This window comes from Aethina tumida, chromosome 2 (genome assembly GCF_024364675.1).
Source record: "Aethina tumida isolate Nest 87 chromosome 2, icAetTumi1.1, whole genome shotgun sequence".
NCBI lineage: Eukaryota > Metazoa > Arthropoda > Insecta > Coleoptera > Nitidulidae > Aethina > Aethina tumida.
Genome location: NC_065436.1, coordinates 26618 through 51115, shown reverse-complemented (window position 1 = coordinate 51115; position 24498 = coordinate 26618). Strand labels below are relative to the sequence as shown.

The 24498-nt window shown below is 32.8% G+C and overlaps 1 protein-coding gene across 2 annotated transcripts; it reads right to left on the bottom strand.

The window, feature by feature from the left end:
• Positions 1–122: 122 nt before the first annotated feature.
• On the bottom strand, positions 123–23777 carry LOC109602848 (angiopoietin-2). 2 transcript variants are annotated; one of them, XM_049963343.1, is made up of 8 exons: positions 23297–23721; positions 12364–12404; positions 5716–7012; positions 3654–3785; positions 2999–3186; positions 1925–2068; positions 1737–1861; positions 123–1470 (listed from the first exon to the last, which is right to left on the bottom strand). In XM_049963343.1, exons 3-8 carry the CDS (start codon positions 6913–6915, stop codon positions 1379–1381), a joined length of 1881 nt encoding a protein of 626 aa, XP_049819300.1. In that variant the 5' UTR covers positions 6916–7012; positions 12364–12404; positions 23297–23721; the 3' UTR covers positions 123–1378. The 2 variants fall into 2 exon arrangements, with proteins under 2 accessions (XP_049819300.1, XP_019874859.1); XM_020019300.2 differs by lacking the exon at positions 12364–12404 and having other exon boundaries at positions 23297–23777.
• Positions 23778–24498: the final 721 nt, after the last annotated feature.

The window sequence follows — 24498 nt, the reverse complement described above, 5'->3', positions numbered from 1 at the left end:
AGAATTTTAAAAAATATATTAAATCCCATAATTGTTCATTTTTTAAAATTCTTAAAATCAATTGTCTTTTTGGGATGGGGTGATGGGGTGATGGGGTGAAAATAAAAGACCTCAGGGGGATCGACATTTAAATCTAGTTTATAATATTAAAATATATATTTAATTTATACATCTCTGAAATACTCATATTATTTACAACAACCGTATACGATGGAAAAAAGGCACAGAATCTAGAGTGAATTGCGAATCGCGTCCCGTTGGCCTTTTCCTCCTATAAATTCAAATAAGTATTATCTGGCTTACACTAACAAAAAACTTATTCCGATCCGATATAAGTTTCACAGTCTTACAGTTCCTTCTCTTTATCATATTTTAAATATTTTTCATTTTCGCTACACAAATGCACGTTTTGAATGAATTCAATTTGTTCAAATTGCACAAAATAAAATACATTCCAATTTATAATCAGCGGATTTTTCTCCTGTTCTCTTTTAAGTCAGGGTTAGTTTGTGTGTAAAACGTGTGTAAAATATTAAACATAAAATATACGTGCAGTTTGGTGGTGTGTTTGTGTGTGGTTAGTCGTTCTATTATATCTATAACTAATAAAAAATCGTGCGATCAAAAGAAGTAAAATAGTTTAAATTACTACGTGTTGTTGGCAATTTTAATTGCCTAGCCTCAAAATAGTGTTTGTTGAAGTTGATAACATAGGTAAACCTAACATTTGTACAGCAGTAGTGCTGTCTGCCACTGAAAAGCCTCCGTCAACAATAAATAAATTAACTTTATAAAAAATATAAAATATATATATTCTCTCTCTTTACAAAAATATAATAATAATAATAATAATATAATAATAAATAAGTCGAATAATGTGAAGCACTGCTGCTGCTGCAAAACAATAATGTCGTCTCTAATCTAATTAATAATACATGTGGTAAAGTTAACAGTTATTAACAATTGTTACAGACACACTAATGTGATATCTAAATATACACAAATTACGTTCATTTCAAAATAAAACTTTGGCTTCTTACGTACATATTATGTCTTCTTCGAATGTATTATTCAATTATATAAACGAGATGACGATGACGAAGATTTAAGATATCTGTTGGTGTGTCTGTAACCTCTTCTCTTTACATTTTTTTTTTTTTTTTTTATAACTTACGAGGTAATTTTTACAAGATGCGAATTTCACGGTGCGATATGCATAAATAAATATTCATAGCAGATATACACAAAATTACATACATAAAAAATGATTGATGATGTGTGTGCATTTTATACAAACGATAATATTTATGATGGGGATGAAACGGAACCGGTGATTATAAATTGGCTAAAAAATGACGAGGAATTTTCGTCGGATGGTTTAAGTACCGACCACGAATCCCTTCGGTTTGATCATCATGACGGCCTTTTTCAACGTGTAGTCCCATCCTCTCCAACGGAACCAGACTATACCTATAAAAAAAGAAAAGCAACGCGATTATAATTGATCTGGAAACAAGTAGAGTACGTGTAACAGTCGTTCGCCGTTCGAAATTGCAATTACGCAACGATTTCCTTGATATTTGCGTGCGATAAACTGCATTTGATCACTTAACCGTTTGTTGTTGGCGCTGTCGGCTTTAAAAATTCATAAAATTGCTTAATTCATTTACTTTTGGCCTTTGGGCGTTATTAGATACGTAAGAGTTAAGACAATACAGAGTAAGAGAGTGTCGTACCTTGTCGTGCTGTTAAATCTTGAGGATCGTTAAGATAAAGACCATTCAACCCTCTTCCGCAAGATTTCCACCACCAGCCACCTTTCAACATGGATGCGCAATTCAAGCTCGATCTGTCATTATCCCTGGAAAATATTGTTTGGTGTTTTAACGACACATAATACACGGTTCAACTTTTGCTTGTTTACCTGTTGTACGTGGAAAACGGGCTGTTGTTGCTTCCATACCAAGGATCGTTCAGGGAATCTCCGGCGTTGCCTTCGTATCCGTCGATCTCCAATTTGTAGTACTCCCCTTCCGAATAAATCTTGAAATGTGCATATTGGGCGTATCTTTAACATTCAAGTAACAATAACATGTAAGTGAAGTAAACTCGATAAAAACAATGCGAACTGGCGCATCCACCATTTTCTAAATTAGGATCCTGTTTTATCAGCGAGAGTCGGATTGATTCGATCTTGACAAAAGTGTTTGATCAAGGTTTACACTTCCGCATCACATGGACGTACAATACGTACTTGTGTCAAAGAAAATCGCCATTTTAATGGAAAAACTTTCTAATGAAGAGAAACAAACACGCCCAAACACAAAACCCAACCTTAATATCAGATGAACGTCCTTTACACTGTAATAGAAAGGCTTTTTCTTTCCCTTTTCTTTTTGTTTCCGTTGCCCATAATGTGTGCTTGACAAAAACAGTCGAGACAAAAAAGGAAAGTTCATTTACATATTTGTATTTTTCAGTAAAGGTTATTATTCGTGGTGGGAGATGGGTGTAGTGAATATCCTAAAGGAAAACGCATTATGGTTACTCTGTGTATTTAACATTCGGTTCATGTTAATTATTATTTGTACAGTGGTTGAGATTTGCTTGTCACACTTTGTATTTATTCTTTATTGGAATTTTGAAGGTAAAAAGCCACTTGACACCGAATAATTAAATATTGAATGTCAATCGATGGCACTGATTGAGAGGCTGACGAAAGTGTGAGTTTTGAACTGTCGTCCTCTCTTCGTACTGAACGAACGAATCGTTTCGAATAAGGCATTGTGCATTGGATTTCTAACTTGCCACTGACTGCAGTTGCGATCGAAACGAAAAAATCGCGTTTAATATGCAATCGAACTTTCCCCACTAAACAATAATGTCACATTTTATGTCCACTTATCCTAGTTTTCAGTATTATAATCCGCCATTCATAAATTATACATTGTCCGAGTGTAGATGCGGAATTAGAACGCGAAGTCCTTTTCTCTCTTACCTTTTGTTCCCTTCGAAATCTTCCAGTTCAACTCTGAGCGAATACTCCTCGTTGTTGGTCAGCATGTAGATGTTTTCGTTGCCCAACCAAAACTCTTTGGCCGGATCGCCGAAACCGTTTTTGTAGTCGTTCCAATCCCTGTTGAAGTTTTCTCTCGGATTTCCGAAGTCATCGCGTCTTTGAATCACCTGAAATCATTAAAAAAGAGAAAAACGGTCACGCATGACTATTAAACGTAAATCAAATTTTAGCTCACACCAGAAAAAATCAATAAACTTCAATGAATTACGTAACTCCGAACTGAAACCCATCAATTAAATTCGTTCACCTTAAAAAGTTGTCTAACTTTCGTCAATTATATTAATTAGTAAAATCGTGGCCCAGTGCGGTTAATGTTTGTAAATTATGCGGAAAAGGTTAATCGTAAATGCGTTGTTACGTTTCCTTTTTAATGGAGGAAACGTGACATTTACAATATTTACATTTACACACAAAAACAAATTACCATTCTTTTCATACGATTGATAAATTATATCAATTATACAGGCACCTAATTGCTTTTAATTTAATAGTTTATTTTAGAAACTTTCTTCCATTGATAAAAATCACGATTAAAAAGTGAATGATTAAGACAACATTCAAGAGTCAAACTTACAGTCCATCCACCTTCAGCAATTTCCTGCTCGCAGTAAACCTTCAAAAACCAATAAGTTGTTCCTCGTATTTGCAGATAATACACACCGGAATTTCGCATTCCCGCGTTTAATAAATCCACACAAGAATATCCCTTAAAAAAAGAAAACATAAATTATTTCAACAATGTTGGTTTAAAACGATTTTAAAGTGTAATGGGTAAATTTTCCTGAAGACAATTTTCTAATGAGCACCATTATTTATGGCTAAGTATGATTAATACGCAGTTCATAATTGATACAGTTAATATTCTAGTTATGCAACATATCCAATATTTGATGTGAAAGTCTAAACATCATATCTGTGGTACAAAGTGTCCTTTTCCGGATATCTGTATCTGTACGTGTTTATTGTCTCTCGTTAATATTTACAATTGATTTTGAGGTTCAGAATAAAGTTGCGAAAAATCCTTAATGTGGACAAATGTTCGAGTAAATATTCATATTTTGTTCAGCTCTCTATTGAATCTACCTACTTCATGCAATGTTTGGACTTTCACGTCAAATAAAATTAATTTAGTGTTGCTCAATTATTTATATTAATTGTCAACCATAATTTCATAAATCGTCTCACACGCTTATTACACTCGTAAATAACAAATAACAGTTGTTAGTTGTATTATAGCTAATTTGAGAAATAAGTCTTTCAGGATGATTAAATGTTTTGAAATTCTAATGTTTTTATAACAATTATTAATATGAATCTTGACAACAGAAAAGAACAGAAGAGAACAGAACAGAGGAGAACAGATGTGGTATTATTGTTTCGTACGAAATTATTTTAGTGTGTAATAAACATTAAATTGGACATAAAATATTTATGTCTTTACATCAATTTGATTGGTTTGGATTGAGAAATAATGACAATTGTCCGAATTTGAAATGGTTTTAAAATAGTAATAAAATATATTATTTTTAACTTATTGAAATTGCTAAATTAACATTTTTATTACTTTTAAGGTTGATTTGTTGAAAATTGAGCGTTTGAAAAAAGATTAAAGCTTATTATCAAATTGTCGTGGGAAAGAGAAAAGTTTTCGTCGTTTGATTTCCTATTTTGCTCTGTCAATTCCAAAACTCATTTAAAATGGGATTGGAACTGATATTTCGTCAATATTTTGTTTATTGCACCTGTTCAATTCTTGTGGCGGTACGAAGAAACGAAGAGCAGAAAGAGAAAGTGGTTGTAACACGTTAATTGACGAATTGCCTTTTAATAAATAATCTTTTAATAATTCGGACAGAATGTGATAATTATGTGATGATGTTGCACCGAAAGCTCTTGACACAATCATTTTTCTTAAAGAAAGTTGATTGTCTCTCTTATCTTGTACGAACGAACATCTTGTTAAGAAAAACATTTTCGCTCCCAATACCCTTCTACAAAACCAATTCGTTCGTACCTTCAACAATCTCTTTCCCTTTCAGCTTTTTTTAGATTATTATCAAATTACCTGAAGAAAAGAACTAATGTCTAATGTGCGTTTCTTGAAGATTGCTCGTTCGCATTGTACTCGTAAATCTAAATAATTAATTCTCGTTTGACCGTTTGCCATTCCGATTCGATATGTTTTTATTAGAAACGGAAGTTGTGTGTCTCTTTATGCTTAACCAGTAACATGTTACTTAGCTGGTATTAACGATGTATCTAAAATGTTAACAGTAATGAGGTGATTTTTTGCTATTTAAAACAGATTACGCAGCTCGGAAGACAGAAAAGAGAATTCGACTTTCCATTTAAGTCTTCTCAACGGTGGTTAAATATGAAGAAGCATTTAAAATGTTACTCTATTCGTTTTACACAAGCGGAATGTTTCAGACGACGCGAATTACGTAAATGATTCGCACTGAAGTGCATTCAATAAGATTCATTAGTTATTTTAACAATGGAAATCGACAATTAATCATCCGAATAAACGTCCAATAATAAAAAAATGAAATTGTGAAATTAGCAAAGTTAAATCGGATCGTCGTTGCGTCGTGTGGCTCTTACTGAAATAGTTCGTTGAGTTGTGAAAAACTCACCTTGACATCTCGAATACTTGGCAACAAATCGCCAGTGACAAAAGTGGAATTAATAGGAGCCGGTTTGTTCTTGACACTTGGGAAAATCACTCCTCCTTTTCTCTTCTCGACTCTTTTTTCTGTCGCGTTTCCTACTTTGGTGGTGTCGTTGTTGTTGCCCAAGATCGTCGTTGCCGTTTGTTGTGTGGTAATTATGGTCGGCGGTGGCAAAGTGGTAAAACCGACCGGTAACGTTGTGTCAGTGACGAAGTCTTCAATGTACCTGGTGCTTTCGTAGTCCTCGATTCTGTCGATCGGGTCTTCCAGGAGCAGATCTGCCGGTACCGGTCTTTGAGCAAGGGTGGCGACATCGTCCTCCTGTTTCTTCAGTCGTTTCTCTACTTTGTCCAAATTCGCAATGATTTTGTTCGTTTTGGTGCGAAGATCGTTGTGAATTTCGCCGATGGCTCTTTCCTGTCGCTGCGTCTGAGTCAACAGTTCGTCTGATTTCGGTACCAGATCGTCGACCGAACTTTTCGTACCGACCACCACATCCCAGACTTCGTCCATTTTTTCAGAAACCGAAATGATCGGCCTCATTTGCTGCACCAGAACATCGATTTTGTTACTTTTAGTGACGTCGGGCCTTTGAGTCGTGGTTGTTGTGGTGGCGGCCGACGTGCGATTGAAGAAGTGACCGTTTTCGTCACCGACAACGGCGTGGTGGACGTCCGTCATCATGTTCAGAACTTTGCCCAGATTTTCAGAGACCAAATTTATGTGGAACTGCAGCTTCCTGTCGACGTTGCCCGTGGCCTCGCGAAGCTGGCCCAGTTCCTTACTGACGTGGTTGATCACTTCGGTGTTTAAGGCTTTCGTGATTTCGATCACGTTCATGCTGATGGGTTTCTTTTCGCTCGCCTCGACGTTTATGTCCTCGTTCTGCAGATAATTGTTGTCGAGTTGGTTCTTTAAAATGTTGAGCTTGTCGTCGATTTCGCTCACTTTTTCGTCCAAAGATATCAACTTTCTGTTTAGATTGGACGAATCATTTTCGTTGTCGATCAAAGAGTCGGACTTTTTCCTGGTGTTGGTTAAGAAGGGAAGTTGATTGGTGTTTTGAAACAGTTTGGAATCGATGTTGCGCAGCTTCGAGATGACGGACTCCGTTTTGTCGATGTTGTTGTTGACTCTGGTGTCCAAACCTTCGACGCGACGCATCAAATGTTCCACCGCTTTGTCCAAGTTTTCGATGCGTTGCAGTTTCGTCTCCAGCGTCGAGATGATCGCCTCGAAGACGTTGTACAAATATTGTTCCCTGCGAAACATTCATGTAGTAAGTATCGGTTTTAGGAATCGAACTGTAACTGAACTGTTACTGTTATTAGGATTACATAACGGCAATCTTAATCAAGTAACAATTTCATTTATTAAACAAGCAAGTGATATATGCAAGGTTGACGCCGTCGCCGGTCGCCCGTTCATTCGTTCACGTGAGATTTTGCAACTGTTCGACTCGACTCGGTTCTTGAAGTTGTTTCCTTTAAAAATCAGCTTCTTTTTTCAACAAGTGACCTTCACAATTAAACATAAGGAACTGAAACTGGAACTAGTTAATCTGCGTGGTTCAGACCTACGCTGCGTCGATAAAAATAGACTTGATCTTGTTTTGTAAATGTCAAAAATCACTAACAAAAAATAAACTCACACATTTCAGTAATTCTTTGAAGGTGTTTCGAAATTGTTTTAGAAAAAGTTCAGTGACGTAAAGAATGGTCGTTAATTTTCACGAGTAATATTCGAAGTAACATAAGTTTATGCATCAGTTTTGGGTACTTAGTTTGTGGCAATTTCTCTGAACTACAAGATGGGAAAAATTAGAAATTATAACGAACGAAAGTATCGTATGCAAATTTTGGTGTTAAACAAAAGTTGAATTATACTTTGTAATGACAATCGATTCGACAACATAAATATTCATAAAAATTGAAAAATCTCATATTTAAAACAGAGTTGTACAGTTTTGGGAGTGGTTGGTGACATTGTTTGACAATGGATGCAAAATGGATCGAACCGCGCCTTTTTCTCTTTCTCCTTTTTTTGTTTGGGAAAAATTTCGTATTCGTCGAACGGAAAAGACGAATTGGCGACCTTGTTTCTTCAAACTATTATTATGATCATTTGAATTGTTAATGCCGTTAATCTTTCGGATTAGTGCTGTTAAAAATACATAAACAAATGTCGGCAGATAATGTAGTAACTCTGGTAGCTGTTTTACATTTCGTCAATTCAAATTAATAGCTTTTATTAAGTTTTATTCAATGCAGAGATAAAAAATATGTATGATTTGGAAATAGAAAAGGTATAAATTTATCAAAGTAAAATCCATTTAAATATTCGACACATTATAATGTGGCAGTAATATTAATATTTCATAATTAAATTTTGTTGTTTTACAGGGTTAAAATAAAAACAAATTTCAGTAAACAGACAAGACACGTTGTAATTTAATTTTATTAATAGGGACACGCCTTTTTTAAGGTCACCACTAAGGATAACAACAACAACAAACTAATAATTGGTTTGATTCTTTTTTACTCTTTCAGTATAACAATATTTTAAATATTGCTAATAACGTTCAACAACAACAAAAGCTATGTGGTTATTGTTACTAATAAAAGTAAATTTCAAAATATTATCCTATAATAAAATATATACATATATTAATCATTATCTTTGACAAATTAAATTGTATTGTTATTTTAATGTTTAGAATTAAAAGCAACAAAGCAAAATAAAAGGATTGACACGAGTATGGTTCGAATTTGGCAGAATTTTTTAGGTCTAGGTCAATTTAAAGTGTACACTTTATTCGTACAGGTGCACAACCGTCTGATTGTAATTTAGATAATTCATCCATTCACTTTTTTAACATTCAACTAACGTTCATTCGTCTGATCACTTTTTTATTATTTATTGTTCTCACTCATTCACTCACTTACACGATCTTTTTCGATTTTAAGAGTATAGATTATTGATATATTTGAAAGAAGAATGGGTTCTCAATACCATCTGTAATAATGATAATTAATGATTAACTAAAAACATATAACTAAATTAAGGATTTTACTTATTTTATACATTACTGATAATTTTAAATTATGCGATATATAAGTGTTGTTTTTAATTGTAATTTAGAATAAAACTTTTCCGAATCGAAAAAGGAGATTTGGAAAGGTGGAGATGAGCGTCTTCGGTCTGTCGGCATTAACAGCAGCAGCAGCAACAGCAGCGTATCAATGAAATCAATTCTCGTTTCTTTTTATGGATTGTGAGAACAGTTAACAGTTGCCTCTTTCGTTTTCGACGGCGCTTTTGATTGTACAAAAACAAACGGAGATGATCATTTTTTATCTGAAGATCGAGTCATTTTTTACGGCGTTTCTAAAAACGAGTTTTACCAACCAACCAACGGTACCTACACCGTTTCTTATTATTATTCCATCGTTTTTAATGATAATATTCACACTCAATGAGGAATGCATCCTTTAAATTACGGATAATTATCAAAATTTGTGTTTATTTTTCCTTTCGGAGAGATGTTTTCTAGTTCTATTCTCATTTTTGTTTTAGAATTGTATAAATTTTATGTAACCGACCAAGTTAAATGTCAAAGAAAGTCCCATTTACAAATATCAACGTTTAGGTAATAATACTTGAAATATTCACTAGAAAACGGAAAGTAACAATAAAATTATTCAATTTTCTTTCTTTCGTCGGTATAATTAACAAACCACCTTAACACGGGACGAATTCAAAGTTGAATAAACTCTCATAATTAATGGGAATGTATAGTTAAGTTTTTATTTGAAAATGAGCGATTTAATTAGTGAATTAGCATAAACGAAATACGGGAGTTGGAACAGGTGAAAATAAAAAAGATTGAAATATGGTTTATGAGATGTTTTACACGGGTTTTACGTCGCTGCGGAGACAGCAACAATAATAACAAATGGCAATGTCAAGGTTTATTTATTTATTTATTTATTTAATTTATTTATTTATTTATATTTGTAGCGATTCTCTCTTCATCTTCTGTTGTTCGTTATTAATATTTCACGAACGAATTAACATACATTTACATTTCACATTTACGTATTTATTCATTTTATTTAGTCGCGTTCGTTGACCATTCCAAAATTGCAATCAGTTATTTCTATTCAAAAAAGTAAATGATTCTTCCATTCTTAATTAATAATCGTTGAAGAAAATTTGAAATATTTAATAAGGAAACATTGAATAGAATATTACTTAACAGAAACTAATTAAGTTTGAATGATTAGAAAATTATCAGGTTTAGATGTCAAAACAGTAACAGTTTTAAATGATGGAAATGAATAATTTCCTGCTTTACTAATTATTTTATCTTGGCTATCGTTATGTTACTTTGAAAAGGGAAATCGCCTATAAATTATTACTAAATTAAATTAAAACCAAACTAATATCTTTTCTCATAAATTCTGTTTAAAATTGAAACTAATTATTAAAATAACTTGAGACTAATATTCGACTTTTTCACTAATTGTATATAGTGTGATACTTAACTTTTATTCTATTATTTTATTGTTTCTTTTAGTTGAATACGTGTTTCTTTAATTATATTTATTATTTGTTAATTATTCAATTTGAAGTGGTGTGGTTCAATAATATTTTAAAATTTTTCAATAATTTATTATTATTCAAATTGTTAATATTCTTTAACTTTAAGCTTCATTTATTACTTTTCAAATTAATATTAAATTACAAATAATTTATGGTGACTTTCGTTTTTTTTTATTTCTTTCAAGGCGACTTAATTGTTCCTAAAAAAAGCACGTGCTCCACTTTTGGTTTAAAAATCACACCTGTAATCAAAATAAACTACATATTATGTTATTAAATTACTCCATCAGATATGAACTCATTGTTTTTTCTAATGGATATGTTGTGCAATTAAATAATCACATTTTTTTACTTAACGATTCTTAAATTTTTAAACAGTATATCAACAACGAAACACATAATTGAAAATTACATAATAACGATCAATAACCGATCAATAATAAATCAAACTCGCACATTTGCCAACTTCCCGTATCGTGTGAGATGAAAAAAAAAACATGTAATTTCGATTTCTTTCAGTAAATGATAGTTTTTTGTTCTTTGTGAAACTGACACTCATTGTGTTCCAATACCATAAGATGTTGTTGGTTGGTCAATCAAAAACATTTGTTAGTTAATTGAATTGCTTTTATGTAATAAACAATTGTGAATTTGGATGAGATATATTTGGAACAGTATTTCACATACCACTGTAAATTCTAAAGTTAACCATTTGTTTAAAAAATAAGCAAATGTCCAGAATTGTTGGCACAAATCGATAATGTTAAATGGTAGTTGTTTGATTGTTGGTATGTGGGTTACTAGTATTTAATTTGCCCGTCCATTTTCAACACTCCACCCGTGTTTCAAGTGATTGCCGATTTGCATATAATACGACCTTCACAAGAACGTTTACTTCTCCCGTTAATTCGTATCTTTTTTCTATTCACATCCTGATCTGAGCCAACTAAAACTTAATACTCGTCCAAATGATAATAAAGAAATAGATATTTTAGATAGATAAGACAATGCGTCCATTGGACCAATTGCCGCGGCGATTGTCTGTTTCATTTCAACCTTGATTACCACAATGATTTATGGGACCAACAAACTCTACTCCAACTGTTGCATAATTCGGTCTCCGTGTGTGTGTGTGTGTGTTGCAAATCCGATCCGCTAATTATTAATCTAATAACGTTCATCGAACACATGGTTCAAACATTACAAGATTATTCCCAATTTAGACGTTTTTATCGATTCTCTCCTATCTTATTTGAACTAGTCAAGATCATCTCTCCAACTTTAGTAAAACGATGCCGCATTTTAAAATACTGATGCTCTTCAAATCTAAATGGAATGCGACTGCGACCAATTCTTTGACTCCTGAACCGTCTTATGATTAGGAAAAGGAATATCAAGTATATTTTGGTAGTTGGGAGTATTGGGAAATTCATTTATATAATTTATACTTAAATTTGTAAAGACGGAAGGTTAAAATTTTAATTGAATTCGTGGGTCATTAAAAGTTTGTTAGAAAGTTGAACTCAAGTGTGGGACACAAGTACAATAGACCCAGACATAATTACTTCCTCGTATCAAACCTAAAGACATTTATATTTTTTTATTTCGATTATAATAAAGATTCTCAAAATAATAATGGTATTTATATTTTAATGACAATTGACTTTATATGATGATGACGGAACTTGTACGATTATTAATGTGCTCCAAATGGATTTTACCAAAATATCATTGATTTCAATAATTTAAATAATGTTTTTTAAAACAGATTGATCGCTTAATTAATCTAGTTTGAAAGAATGTTTATTCATTCGAATGACGTTCAACAATTTAGACAATTGTAATGAGGAAATGTTGTGTTATAATTGGTGCGTGAAATTGTGCATACTTAATAAAATTGTTTATTCATTAATCTAAGTGAGTAATCTTTCTTGTTACTATTCGGTTCAATATTTTATGCCTCATTTAATTAACATCTTTCTTACGACCTCATTTAATTATACTTACCTAATCCAAACATGTTTGAAGAAAAAATCGATGGCACTCACCTTAAAACAAAATCAGAAAAAATATTGTAAACGTTATTTAGAACTTGGTTGGTTTATAGTTTTCTCAAAAAGTTCAAATTGATTAAATTGGTCATAAAATATTTAAATCGGGGAATAATTAATTTAAACATTTGGATTTGCATATTTGGGTAGCAATAATTCAAAATTAAATAAAGAGTATTTGTTACTGTTCGGTTTTCGATTAGTCTCAATTTGTGGGTAATGCTTCGAATAAAAGAGAACCGCGCTGAGATGAAATGAAGAGAACAATTTTCCGCATATACATTTAAGGTCATAGCAACAACGTTTTGCGCAACTTTTACCTTTTATTATTAAGATTGCTCATTCGATCGATCGATCGATCTTCGGCCGATCGATCGCCATATGCGAAATTATTTACTTCCCATCGATACTTCATCGTAACCGATCATTATCCGTTTTCTTTTATTAACCAAATAGATTACACTTGATGTCCAATGTTTATTTAGTTATTACGTTAAAAATGTAATATTACCCGTCCATGTAATATGTATTATGTAACGCGTTCAGCAGTTTAGACTGAATATTTACACGTTTAAATTTACATATTCGTCTATAAGTGCCACAACTACGTTAAATACCAAGTTAAATAATCTCAGTTGCAACACCGAATTATTATCAATTTAAACGAACATAATGAAGAGGATTAAATTTATATTGGTCAGCAATGAACTTGATCCCACCTTATTTTATTATCATAACTATTTTACATAACTGTACGTTATCCAACGTTCACCGTTCGTTACTTGCAGGAATTGAAATTGTTCTTACATCATGCTGAACATTGTGTGATCTAAAATACTGTTAACTATTCTATATACATATGTAGATTTTAGAAAAATGAATAGATAATTGTGGTGTGTATGTCCGACCCTTATTTGTATCGGCGACTTTCTGTTTCGGAAAGAAAAAACCAGTCGAAACAATGTGCCACACGTTCCTTATTTGTTGTGTGGTTCTCTGTATAGAATATCATAACCGTTTCGTTCACACTTATTCTTAATACTTATTAATTATCCCTTTGTTCGGCTCCATAAAAACAGGAACTTTCACCGATCGATCGATCGACTTTTTCTTTCGTTTCGCCTTTTTTCCTTGTGTAATTTATGCGTCTCGCTTATTGTTCTCCTTCTCATAATCAAATTTAATCAATCCGATTTGTTAATTGCGATAGAAAGCATTCAGATCAATTGCGTTACATACGCGTAACAATTGGACAGTGCACATTGAAATGTGACCGATTCTTTGAAAGCAGAAAAGTTTTTCGTTTTCTGTGACAAACGGGTTTAGTTGTGTGTTTGTCGAGACACAGGAACAAGAGCACATACGCATTTTTTGACGAAGAAAGTTTTCAGTCGTGTGTCCGTATTTGGTCCGATCCGGCCGGTTATGTAACTGACCGACAGACCAACAGACCAACAGACCGACCAACCGACCAACCGACCAACGACCAACCGATCCCTCTGATCAAACCACAACCACAGTGCCCATCTGAGGGAGAGTCTGCTTACTGATCAAATTTCTAATCTAATACGATTCGAATGAAATTTTTCAATGTTTTGACCAAAATAAACATTCGCTGTTGCATAATTCAGTTAAATTCATATGGCAATAATGTATATCTACAAGTCAACTAACATAAATTGAAGAATTGGAAAGTACATGTATGTATGTATGTAACAGAATTGCACACGAAATAGAAATTGAATCCATGAAAAGTCGAATTGAGGAAAAATAAATAATAAACAGACATTAGAATAATAAGGATCGGAGGGGAAAGAGAAAAAGAGGAAATGTGTGCGTTTTAAAACGGTCGTAAAATGAAGAAAACATTGTTTTATTCATATTCGTATTGAAATGGTGATTAATTTTTGAAAATTATGTTGTAAAACAGCCCATAAAACGTATACTTAATTAATAAAGTTGTTCCATTCGAACATCGACTCATAAAATGTATATGTGTGTAAATTGTGTGATGTTATTTCCTCCTGGAAACTATTAAAAAACAAATTTATCTCTTCTATTTGTTTTAGGTTTTAATGTCAAATGTTGAAGCATTAAAAATGGAATTGCTCAATAACAGTGATGCAATTTAATTAGTTAATAAGAATAAACAGTAATGAGAATTTTTCCGTGTTCAATGCACAATTATTAGATGGAACGCGCGTGAGAATAACGAACATATTAATTTGAATAATAATTGTAACAGCAACACATAACGCATTACAAATAAATGGTTTGTTTATTTATTACGTCGAGGAAATGAACGTATTCATAATTAAACGGCTAATTAGAGATATCCATGAGTTCGTTGATGGTGATATCATCAATTGTAAGCAACGCATTAAAACGAAAACACTCAGATATTGAGATTGGCTGAATACAATGCGATATTTAAACGATAAACATCATCGAAAGAATCGTAAGGACGCGCGATAATTGGTGGTCTCAATCGGGACCTTCAATTCTTCATTCATTCTCCAATTCTTCTCTTCCAGATGCGCAAATTAAAAACAAAATAAAACAAATAAAAATGGGAAAACAATGAAATTGTGGGTGTTAAAAGGAACAAACGCCGCACAATAAATTGAAGCGACCTTGACAGCTGAAAACAATCGGTACGATTCTGTTACACTTTGTATTCTACAACACTGAATAACAAACGATCAACAGCTCTGAACAACGTGCCAAATGACTTAATATCCAATCGCTCTGCATAACTAAATCGATTTCCATTGATTCACTTTTTTGACTGGACAACCACACTCTTTTATTTATGTTAATTCTCGTGAGAAAAATCTCTCTCTCTCTCTATTTTAGAACAAAACAAACAAAATAGAAACTGAATCGATCAGTAATTAACAACTGTGACATTTAAACGTATTATCGATTTCGATTGCCCAATCGAATCATTATTTTATTCGACAGGTGAAAATTTTCCAAAATTAATCGTTCACAGCGGTTTCACAGTGAATTTAATTTGACAAACATTTTCAATAACAACGTTCATCATCAAACTTATGAACTGAAATTACAAATTATTAATTACTAATGTAAAAGAAATGTTAATTATCTGTCGAATTTATTGGGAAATGTTATGTAATACTTTCTATTAAATTTTCTATCGATTTCAAAAAAGTAAATTCTAATAATAAAATTTCATTATTTATTTCCGACAAACAGAAAAGTGTCACTTGAAATTTATCGAACACTTTCTTTCTTTTTTGGTGTTCCTTGTTTTGACTGTTAATGAGCCAATAAATTAATTAATCTCTCGATAATTTATTGTCATCATTAATAAATTAAATTTTATGTTGGCTTAAAAAAGATACAGTGACAAAAGAAATAATTTATTCCTATTTTATCAATAATAAAATATTTTCTATGAAAAGTATTGATTTACTTTAACAGAGAAAAAATCAACATTAGAATGAAAAGAGTGGTTGGTGTGATCGGTGCGATATAAACCAGTTTGGAAGTGAAATAAAAGGCAAAATCAGGGACAGAAAGAAGGATTGAAATACTAAATATTGAGCCAGTCAGTCAGTGAACCTTGATTGTGCAAACATTACGGAATGGTTTTACTCCAATCGCCATTTATTTCGTAATCGAACGACGAGAATTTCAATAATTATTATAATTGTTCACCTCGTAATTGCACGCGACTTTGCATATCCAATAAAATTAGGTTCGTACATTTCATTACATCGTTCATTTCAAACTTTAATTGAGCGAATTAAAGAAAACAAACAGAAATGGAAATAAAAATAAACAGAATCCATAAAATGCATAAATGAATCTTATATGTTAAAATAAAACGTCATTTTCCTTTTATAATTATCAAATTAAAATAAGAATAATAAAGTACTTGTTCCTTTAAACTTTTTCTATTATGTATCATTTTCGTTCAGCATCTTCTGGAAACATATTGCAAATTGTTTTATAATTTTAAGTTTATCAACATCTTAATTATATCTTCTATAAGACCTAAATGAATTACAACTCGAATCAAAAACGCAGTTAATAAGTGAAATAAAATAATTAATTAATGAAGCGGGTTAAACGGGAGAACGAGCGAGATCCGAGATAAGAACGGAATGGCGATTAATAAATAAATCGTGCGAAATAGATAAATATCGGTTCGGTTTCCATAGATAGTAATGGTACCGTATTGAAGAGAGACAGACCAAAACGCAGCACAGAGAATCGGGCCGTTTGACACCGATTCAAAACGCGGACTGGACTGGAAAGTGAAAGGACTCGCGGTTATTTCAGAAAAGAGAAGAAAAGAAGAAAAAAAATAATCGTGAAATTCATATAGTTAATATTGTGCAAGTTGAACATGTGCCGCACAACGGCCAAACGACCAAACGACCAAACGACCTGCTATAATTATTTCAATTGCGATATTTACCTGCCCCGCAGCTATTTCAATTATTTTACTTTGCCACATTCCTCTCTTTCCTCCGCTCATTTCTTTTTCCGTTTTATTCGACTCTGAGAGCAATTGCCAAATTTGCACTTTAAACAAACTCGTAAACTCATTTATGGCACGTACTAAAATTATATAAGTTCAATCGAGGAACGCTATTTGGAAAAATATGAAATTCACTTTTACTGTAATTAGTTAGATTTCTATCTCCCACAGAGATGAACAAACCGACTGAATTATGAAACACAACGAATAATTTTTGTAATTCTTTCTACTTTTACGGTACATGAAATAGAGATACGTAAATGAATGATGATAATGATGATGCTGATCGTGATTCCGAAAGTAAATTACACACTATCAGTAATGAAACTGTGTAAAATGGGTAAAGGGGTTGAAGCAGACTGTTTTATTAGAAAAATATTATTTAATTGAAGTTTAACATGAACTGAGCTAATATCAAGGCTAAAACACACTGTTCGCATGTTCAAAAACTAATTACATACATATTTACTTTTTCTCACTAAAATAGTAAAGATGAAGAGATATATTTTAACATTTAGATGAGTATTATGAGCAAGTAACCTAGAAACAGAAGAGTGCATCATTTTCCAACATTCAACGAGTCATTAAGTTCATAAAATAGGTATACTTACTCTTAAGGTAATAATTAAAGAGGAAATATTACTCATAAATCCGACCTTCATGTTCATACATCACATCACTGTCTATGACCGAATTGAAATGTATAAATCATTTACTAATTAAATATTACTATTTTACTACGTATTGCAAAACAAAACATGTCTCTTTATATATCAAATAGTGAAGCATAAATTTAAATATTGATTCATAAAAAGAAATATATTTAAAAAGTTGAAGGAAATTTCATTTTGATACAATTTGAATCAGAAATATAAAGAATTAACGAGTATTAATAATAAAATTTAAAATGATAATTAATATTTACCACATATACAGTTTAAACAAATTAATCTTGTAAAGAAGAATTTCGAGATGGAGATACGATCAGGTTAGTTATGTATGTAATAATATTATGAGGAAGTGAACGCCATCAATCAGAGATAAAAATCTGTTCCGGTTTTCTGAGATCGGTTCAGTTTAACATATGTGAACCACGGTACCACGATACGTACGACTTGTTTCGATGTGACATAATCGATCTAATGTTTTTTAGATCAAACACACGCACATTTATCATCTATTTATTACCTTCGATTATTAATATTTTGCCTATTTCCAGTTTTTGAACAGAATCAATCGTACACAATATATTAAATAAATCACGATTTGAGAGATATAAAAAATCAAGGTGAGATCGAAAAAATTGTTATAAATATGATTTATTATTATTGTTATTTTTATTGTAGAACCTTTCGTGTCTTTCATAAACCTCTCTGTATCCGTTTCCATCTGCATAAATTTCATTTCAGTTTCTTCAGATAATCACATTTTTTCTATTGTAAAATAATATTTTCATTATTCGTGATGAAATATTCTACAAATGTTTTATGCAATTAACATGTTTAAGTCTAAAATTTAACGGTTTAACATTTTATATTTTACCCTTGGTAATTTCTGATACTACATACAATCTCTTGGTATTTATTTTAAACTTTCAATTATTTAATTCAACCATTTATTTACTCATTATTTGTTAAAAATATTTAAAATACCAATATTTGAATAATCTGATGAAATTCATGAGCAAAACTAATAGATAATAAATAAATTTATTGTCGTCAGATTAAATTAATTCTCCAATTTAATGATCACAGTTTTAATGAGATTTTTATTTAAAATTTAACGAAAATTTACATTTTGATCTACTTTTATAATGCAAAGTTTAAAAATTGTTTTACGTTTCAAGGTTAATTTCAAATAAAAGCACACTTGACTGATTAAATTATTTTTTATAATTTTAACATAATTTCTTAGATTTTTGTTTGATTGGTTGATTTGTGGAGAACGATCATTTTAATTTTTGCAAGCTCGTAAATTATATTAAAACAGTTTAATGGGAAATTACAAAATTTCGTATCGTTAACATTTCACGAACACACTGCTATTTATTTAACCAAATTTATCACCATTAAATTGTTGTGTGATTTATAATTTTTTGCGAATTAGTTTGTACGTTTGAAACTTGAAGATTGTCAAATTATATCAGAAATGAATGAATTAAATTACATTGATATGTTAACCCAATTTTTAATATAGTATGTCGTTGTTTTATATCGGTGCAATTATATCTCTTATTTTGCAACTTGAATATTGTGAATAGTTTCATTACATAATTGGCAAAACATACTTTTATCCGTTGTAAAAATTAGAAAAGTTCATGGCTGAATATCTGAATGAAAGTCATTTTCACACATAACAATTTGTTCCCCGTTTCGACTTAATTAACACTCAAACTTTACTCTTTAAAATTGTTATTCTTTTAATCTAAATTATAGCAATTTATTTGTGCCGACGTATTGTGTCGGCCACTGATAACTCTAATGGCCTAATGCCAAATAAATGAACACAATTTGGCTGAAAATTCCAAAGTAAATAGCCTTGAGCACAAATAAAACATTCACATTACTTTGATAATTAAAATTTCGAAAATAGTTATGTAAATTACGCAAATCATTATTTGTTTATGTGTCGCAGGAATTTCCATATTCCGTGAAATATACGGATACGTGAATTGTGACACCGTATAATTTTTAGTCACAGACATAATTATCCTTTTTTATCTAAAAAAATCTAGTTGAAATGTATTCAATTATAATAAATAATATAAACAGTAATTTCATGTTAAACTTTAATCAATTCAAATCGATTCAGTGTATTCAATGTATGTAAAGTGATTTAATCAGCAATTGAACGATTAGATCGATTTAATTTGGAGACGAACGTGAATGTTGAAGGAATCGGTTAAAAATGGTTAAAGTTTACGCGGTCGTTGAGATACTATCGGAAAGTTATCTATCAATCAATTATTGGTTGTTGTATTAATTTCAGATTTGAAAGATATTAAAAGTAAGTATTGTAAGATCTAGGCCACGGTGGTTTATGTGCACATTCAAGGCAAATTACAAACATATTAATTACTCACCATTTTGATGTCATATTCCACATTTTTCTTATTTTCATTACTTCATTGTGCAAATTGCGATCTCTAAACTGAAGAATCTTTTGATTGCGTCGATTGTGAAAACATTCGTGATTTAATTATGACTAACGAGTAACGAGTAATGAACCTAATAAGATTTAGTCTTACTCTAAAATGAGCATTCATTCCATTAATCAATTCAATAAACACAGAAATGTCGAAATATTGCAATGTATTCAGATGGAATTCTATTTCAATAGGAACCAGTTGGACAACAAATAAACGTAATAAAAAAATGGCTCAATTTCAGGAAACGGACAAGGCTACACAAATGATCCAACTGGGTTGAATCGCCCAAAGCCAAGAGACCATATTATTAGAGAGCGTTTAGTTTTTTTAAGTTGTTAAATCGATTGTTTGCGATAATGTTGATGGTGGAGTCGACTTTTCTGGACGGATATTCGAATATCCGCCGATCAAGAGTTTGACGGTGGAACGGTGGAACGGTGGAACGAACAGCCTTGTTGAGAAGGTTAACAGGTCGCAGGTGTACGAAATTAACGAGATAAATCAGTTCAAAAACGTTCATTGTCTTTCTTTCATTTCCACCACTCACAATCCCGAACCCGAAATCAGTTCGCTCAACTTTATGTACGTCCGTGCCGGATGGAATGGGTTACAATTCATCGGCCAATTGGTACTCTTTTATTGGTCTTCTTCTCTTGTAACAGAATCGGAAAGAAAGTGAAAAAGGATTCAAAGCATTAGAGCAGCGTTGAAATTGAAACGTTGGACAATTGTCCATTATGTCGAGAGTGGAGTGTGGGTAGATAAAATGAGTCCGGACGTAAATTCTCTTTCAGCTCGTGTCTCACCGAACGGCGAAATACGAAGTGGAATAGTTTTTCAGATCGCGACCGACTGAACGAATATTCGAAATAAATCAGCAGAAATCGAAAGTGAAAAGCGGGTTTGTAATTAGTCCGACAAGTCGCATAACGAACGGTTATGTAGTATGTAACGTATTCGTTCGGTAAATGTGGATGTGGATTATGTAATTCCTCTTTCATTATCACCGCCGTTTAATCGGAAATGTGATTATTAAGCCCGACTTAATTATGTTAATCGATTGTCCAGAAATTTATTTATTTGCGGAGCAGTAACGCAGCAACAATTAATACCAACCACTAATTAATATCTCTCCGATTGTGGAACGAGAAATTGGGAATTTCGACATACAGACAGGATACACGATTTACAAACGGTTTGTTTATTGTTCGTTGTTTTTCGAACGAAACAATCACCGTTTAGCCGTTAGTTAGTTTGCCGTTCTCTTATTTTTATGGAAAACCGACAATTATTCTATTATTAGTTTGTTTCGTTCACTCGAAAACAATAAAATGTGACATTTATTCGACACATTACCTTTCGAACGTTGCTAAAACGGGTTTAACTCTTTAACGATCGTTCTTCAGTTAACAATTAAAATTAATTACTCAAATTACTGAACGACGAAGGAATTTTTAATTATGTGGACACTTTTACACGGTCTAATCCAACTATTTATTAATATTTATCGAGTCGAGACGAGTTGTTGACAAGTAGCAAATACTCAAATGAAGATAGATAATCTTTTAGGTATCGACGTTGTTGGGAATTATATTGTTAGGTAATTCCCTCTTCAGAGTTGCCTTTATTGTTGTGCAATTCGGTCATTGTCTTGTCTTGTCTGATTGTTAGACAAGTCAACCAATCTAAATTGCCTTTTGCATTTGCTATTTTGCCTAACTTTGTTCGCGGCAACAATTTATTTGTTTTCCAAAAAAATAACAAACATACAAAGTGCGTAAGTTGCGTAAGAGGGATTCGATTAATGATAAAACAATTGAACGGATCACTCGATTTAAAAACGTATTTTGCATAAATTCAATGATACTTATATATGTATTAATTGTAGTATGTTTACTTTTGTTTTTCTCACTGTTTAAACGACATGAGATGTGATAATTATATAATGATGATATTAACACAGAAACCGCATTGAATACATTAAAATTGTTGCGCGAGTAGAAATTTATTTCGGTCGCAATGAAATTTAATATGTTTTGATGTGGTCATTTCAAATTTACTCTTTCGAAACACTATTTCTTATCAATGTTGTCATTTTTTAATTGAAATGTAAACCAACCTTTAAAAGGTCGGCAACAAGTTCCATTAGTTTCCATTGAAAGATGCCAAAGTGTTAATTTGATGAAACTAATTAGTTTAATTTCTCAATAAATTTAATCGTTGTAATTAGTCAATACACGAGTGTGCTTTCAAAATCACACATGAAACGTGATCAATAAAATATATGATATTGTTTGATGCGAAAAGAATTAAATTGAGAAAGCGCATGTTAAAAGTTGATTTCAAAGTGAGCACTATGAAACACTTCAAAATTACTTTTGTCAGAGTCATAAATAAATATTTAAGAAAGCAATTTGTGTGTGTAAAGTCAGTTATTTAGTTCATTCGTTGGTTGGTTGGCTGCACAGTTATCGGATCGTGTGATCTCCACAAACAATAATAACTGTGTAATTAGTCACGACTTGAATGGTAATTAATGAAATTAAGAGAAAAAAATAATTAAATTAATTGTTTGGGTGGCGAAGCACAGCAGAAAAAGGAAGTGCTTACTATGGAATATGTAATTCGGGTTTCATTCCTACTCTATCGTTGCACTCACTGAGGTTTCTCTCATAAATTATGAATATTCATCCTCATACTTTTAATTGTTGATTTTTTATTTTCAAAATCAATTCACAATTCAGGCAGCGATCTTATCGCTAATTAAAATTGTCTAATTGTAATTAATTTTATAAGATAAGCAACAATCATATGCATTGTTTTATTGTCCACATAAAATGTCTATCTCTCTTAATTGATCAATCACACTAATTTAAATATTTCCATGTGTGATATTAATCAAATAATAATTTGGACATTGTTTTCAAATTTTTATCATACGATTTCAATCTTAATAACCAACATTTTCTGAACATTACATGTATTTCTATTATTTTCTACATTCGTCTATTATTTTTGTTATTGTTATTATTGTTTATTTTGAAGTTACTGTTAAAAATATATTTATTTTTGACTTGTGTTACATATGTTGTTCAGAATGCATTCGTGTCATAAAGCATATAATGTGCAATTTATATAATAACAAAAGAGAATAATCTTAAAGTCGGAAAGTTGGTTTATGGCAATTCTTCGATTTATTGTGAGTTGAGAAAAGAGTGTGGTACACACCGTACTCTGTTGCTGGCCCCTCGGCCCGGCGGCGGTCCCACAGTGGAGTGCAGCGTCTTGTTGGTAGTCCCGTTGGCGGGTGGCGTGGTGGCACTGCCCCCGACTCCGTTCGTATTCCTCAATTGGTAAACTGTTTTGTTCTGAGCCGCCGCCGCGGCCGCCAACTGACCCGCACTCGTTCGGGGCAATCTCGACGAAACGGCGTCTGCACTCAACGAAAGCGTCGCGACGCTCAGAATGAGCAGGCACCGCTCGGCACCTCTCATCTTTCGGATGGTCCGGAAGGCCGGCGCGCACCAGATCCACAAACAGACAGACGGACAGACGGACAGACAGACAGGCAGGCACCTGTTGCTCCGTTCTCGTTTTCGGTTTCGCTGAAAAGGAGGAGAGCGCGGACAGCGACGTGCTGCTCTTCTGATGTGGTTGACCGTTCGTGTGCTACTGACCGGACTCCGGTCCGATCCGATCCGGTCCAGACGGCGTTTTGCCGTTTGCCGTCGCCTCTTTCTTGCTCGCTCGCCCCGACTTTGCCTCTCTTGCTGTGCACTTTGCCTGCCGAGAACTTTCACCCGCCGCGACCACCGAGAACGAGTGCCGTGGGTCTTGCACCGCACCATTCTACGCAATTCTGCCGTTCCGCCATTCTGCCATTCTGCCATTCTGCCATTCTACGGTTGCCATAGGAATTGGGCTCTTGGACCGACCCTCCGCCGTACGTAAATGGAAAAACGAAGAGAGTGTGAGTGGTGTTGTTATTACGATCGCGACCATCAGTCGTTGATTGATCAGTTCATCAGCTGAGCAGCCGAGTTCAGATGAAGAAAGGTCAACGATTCACGTTCGTCGCCCATTCAAGATTCACTTTTCGCCGTCTCTGTCGCTCTCTCTTCCTTCTTCCTTCGTCCCGTCTGTTCATCCTAGGTCGCCGTTGCGTCACCAGACGAAGACCACACCCACCTACGCACCACATAGTACTACTAATGCTCCTTCTGCATCATCTTCGCCCATTCAAAAATCCCATCAACATAACAACGACGGCGATAAATCAGATGTTAAATATCACGATAACGAAGCTAACAAGCCGACTCTTGTTATTCCTGTATGCTTCAGTGATTTTATCGCCATTTAATTGGTCCAATAATTGAAATAGTTATTTTATTTGGAACACTTGTTGCATTATGCATTATGTAATTATAATT

What these genes read in the sequence shown, in the direction of transcription:
- LOC109602848 (XM_020019300.2), bottom strand. Translation starts at nt 23,562, where the DNA reads ATGAGAGGTGCCGAGCGGTGCCTGCTCATTCTGAGCGTCGCGACGCTT. An exon ending in CCGTTTTCCACGTACAACAG is followed by an intron (nt 1,862 to 1,924) that starts GTAAACAAGCAA and finishes AATATTTTCCAG; the next exon opens with GGATAATGACAGATCGAGCT. An exon ending in AGATTTAACAGCACGACAAG is followed by an intron (nt 1,471 to 1,736) that starts GTACGACACTCT and finishes CTTTTTTTATAG; the next exon opens with GTATAGTCTGGTTCCGTTGG.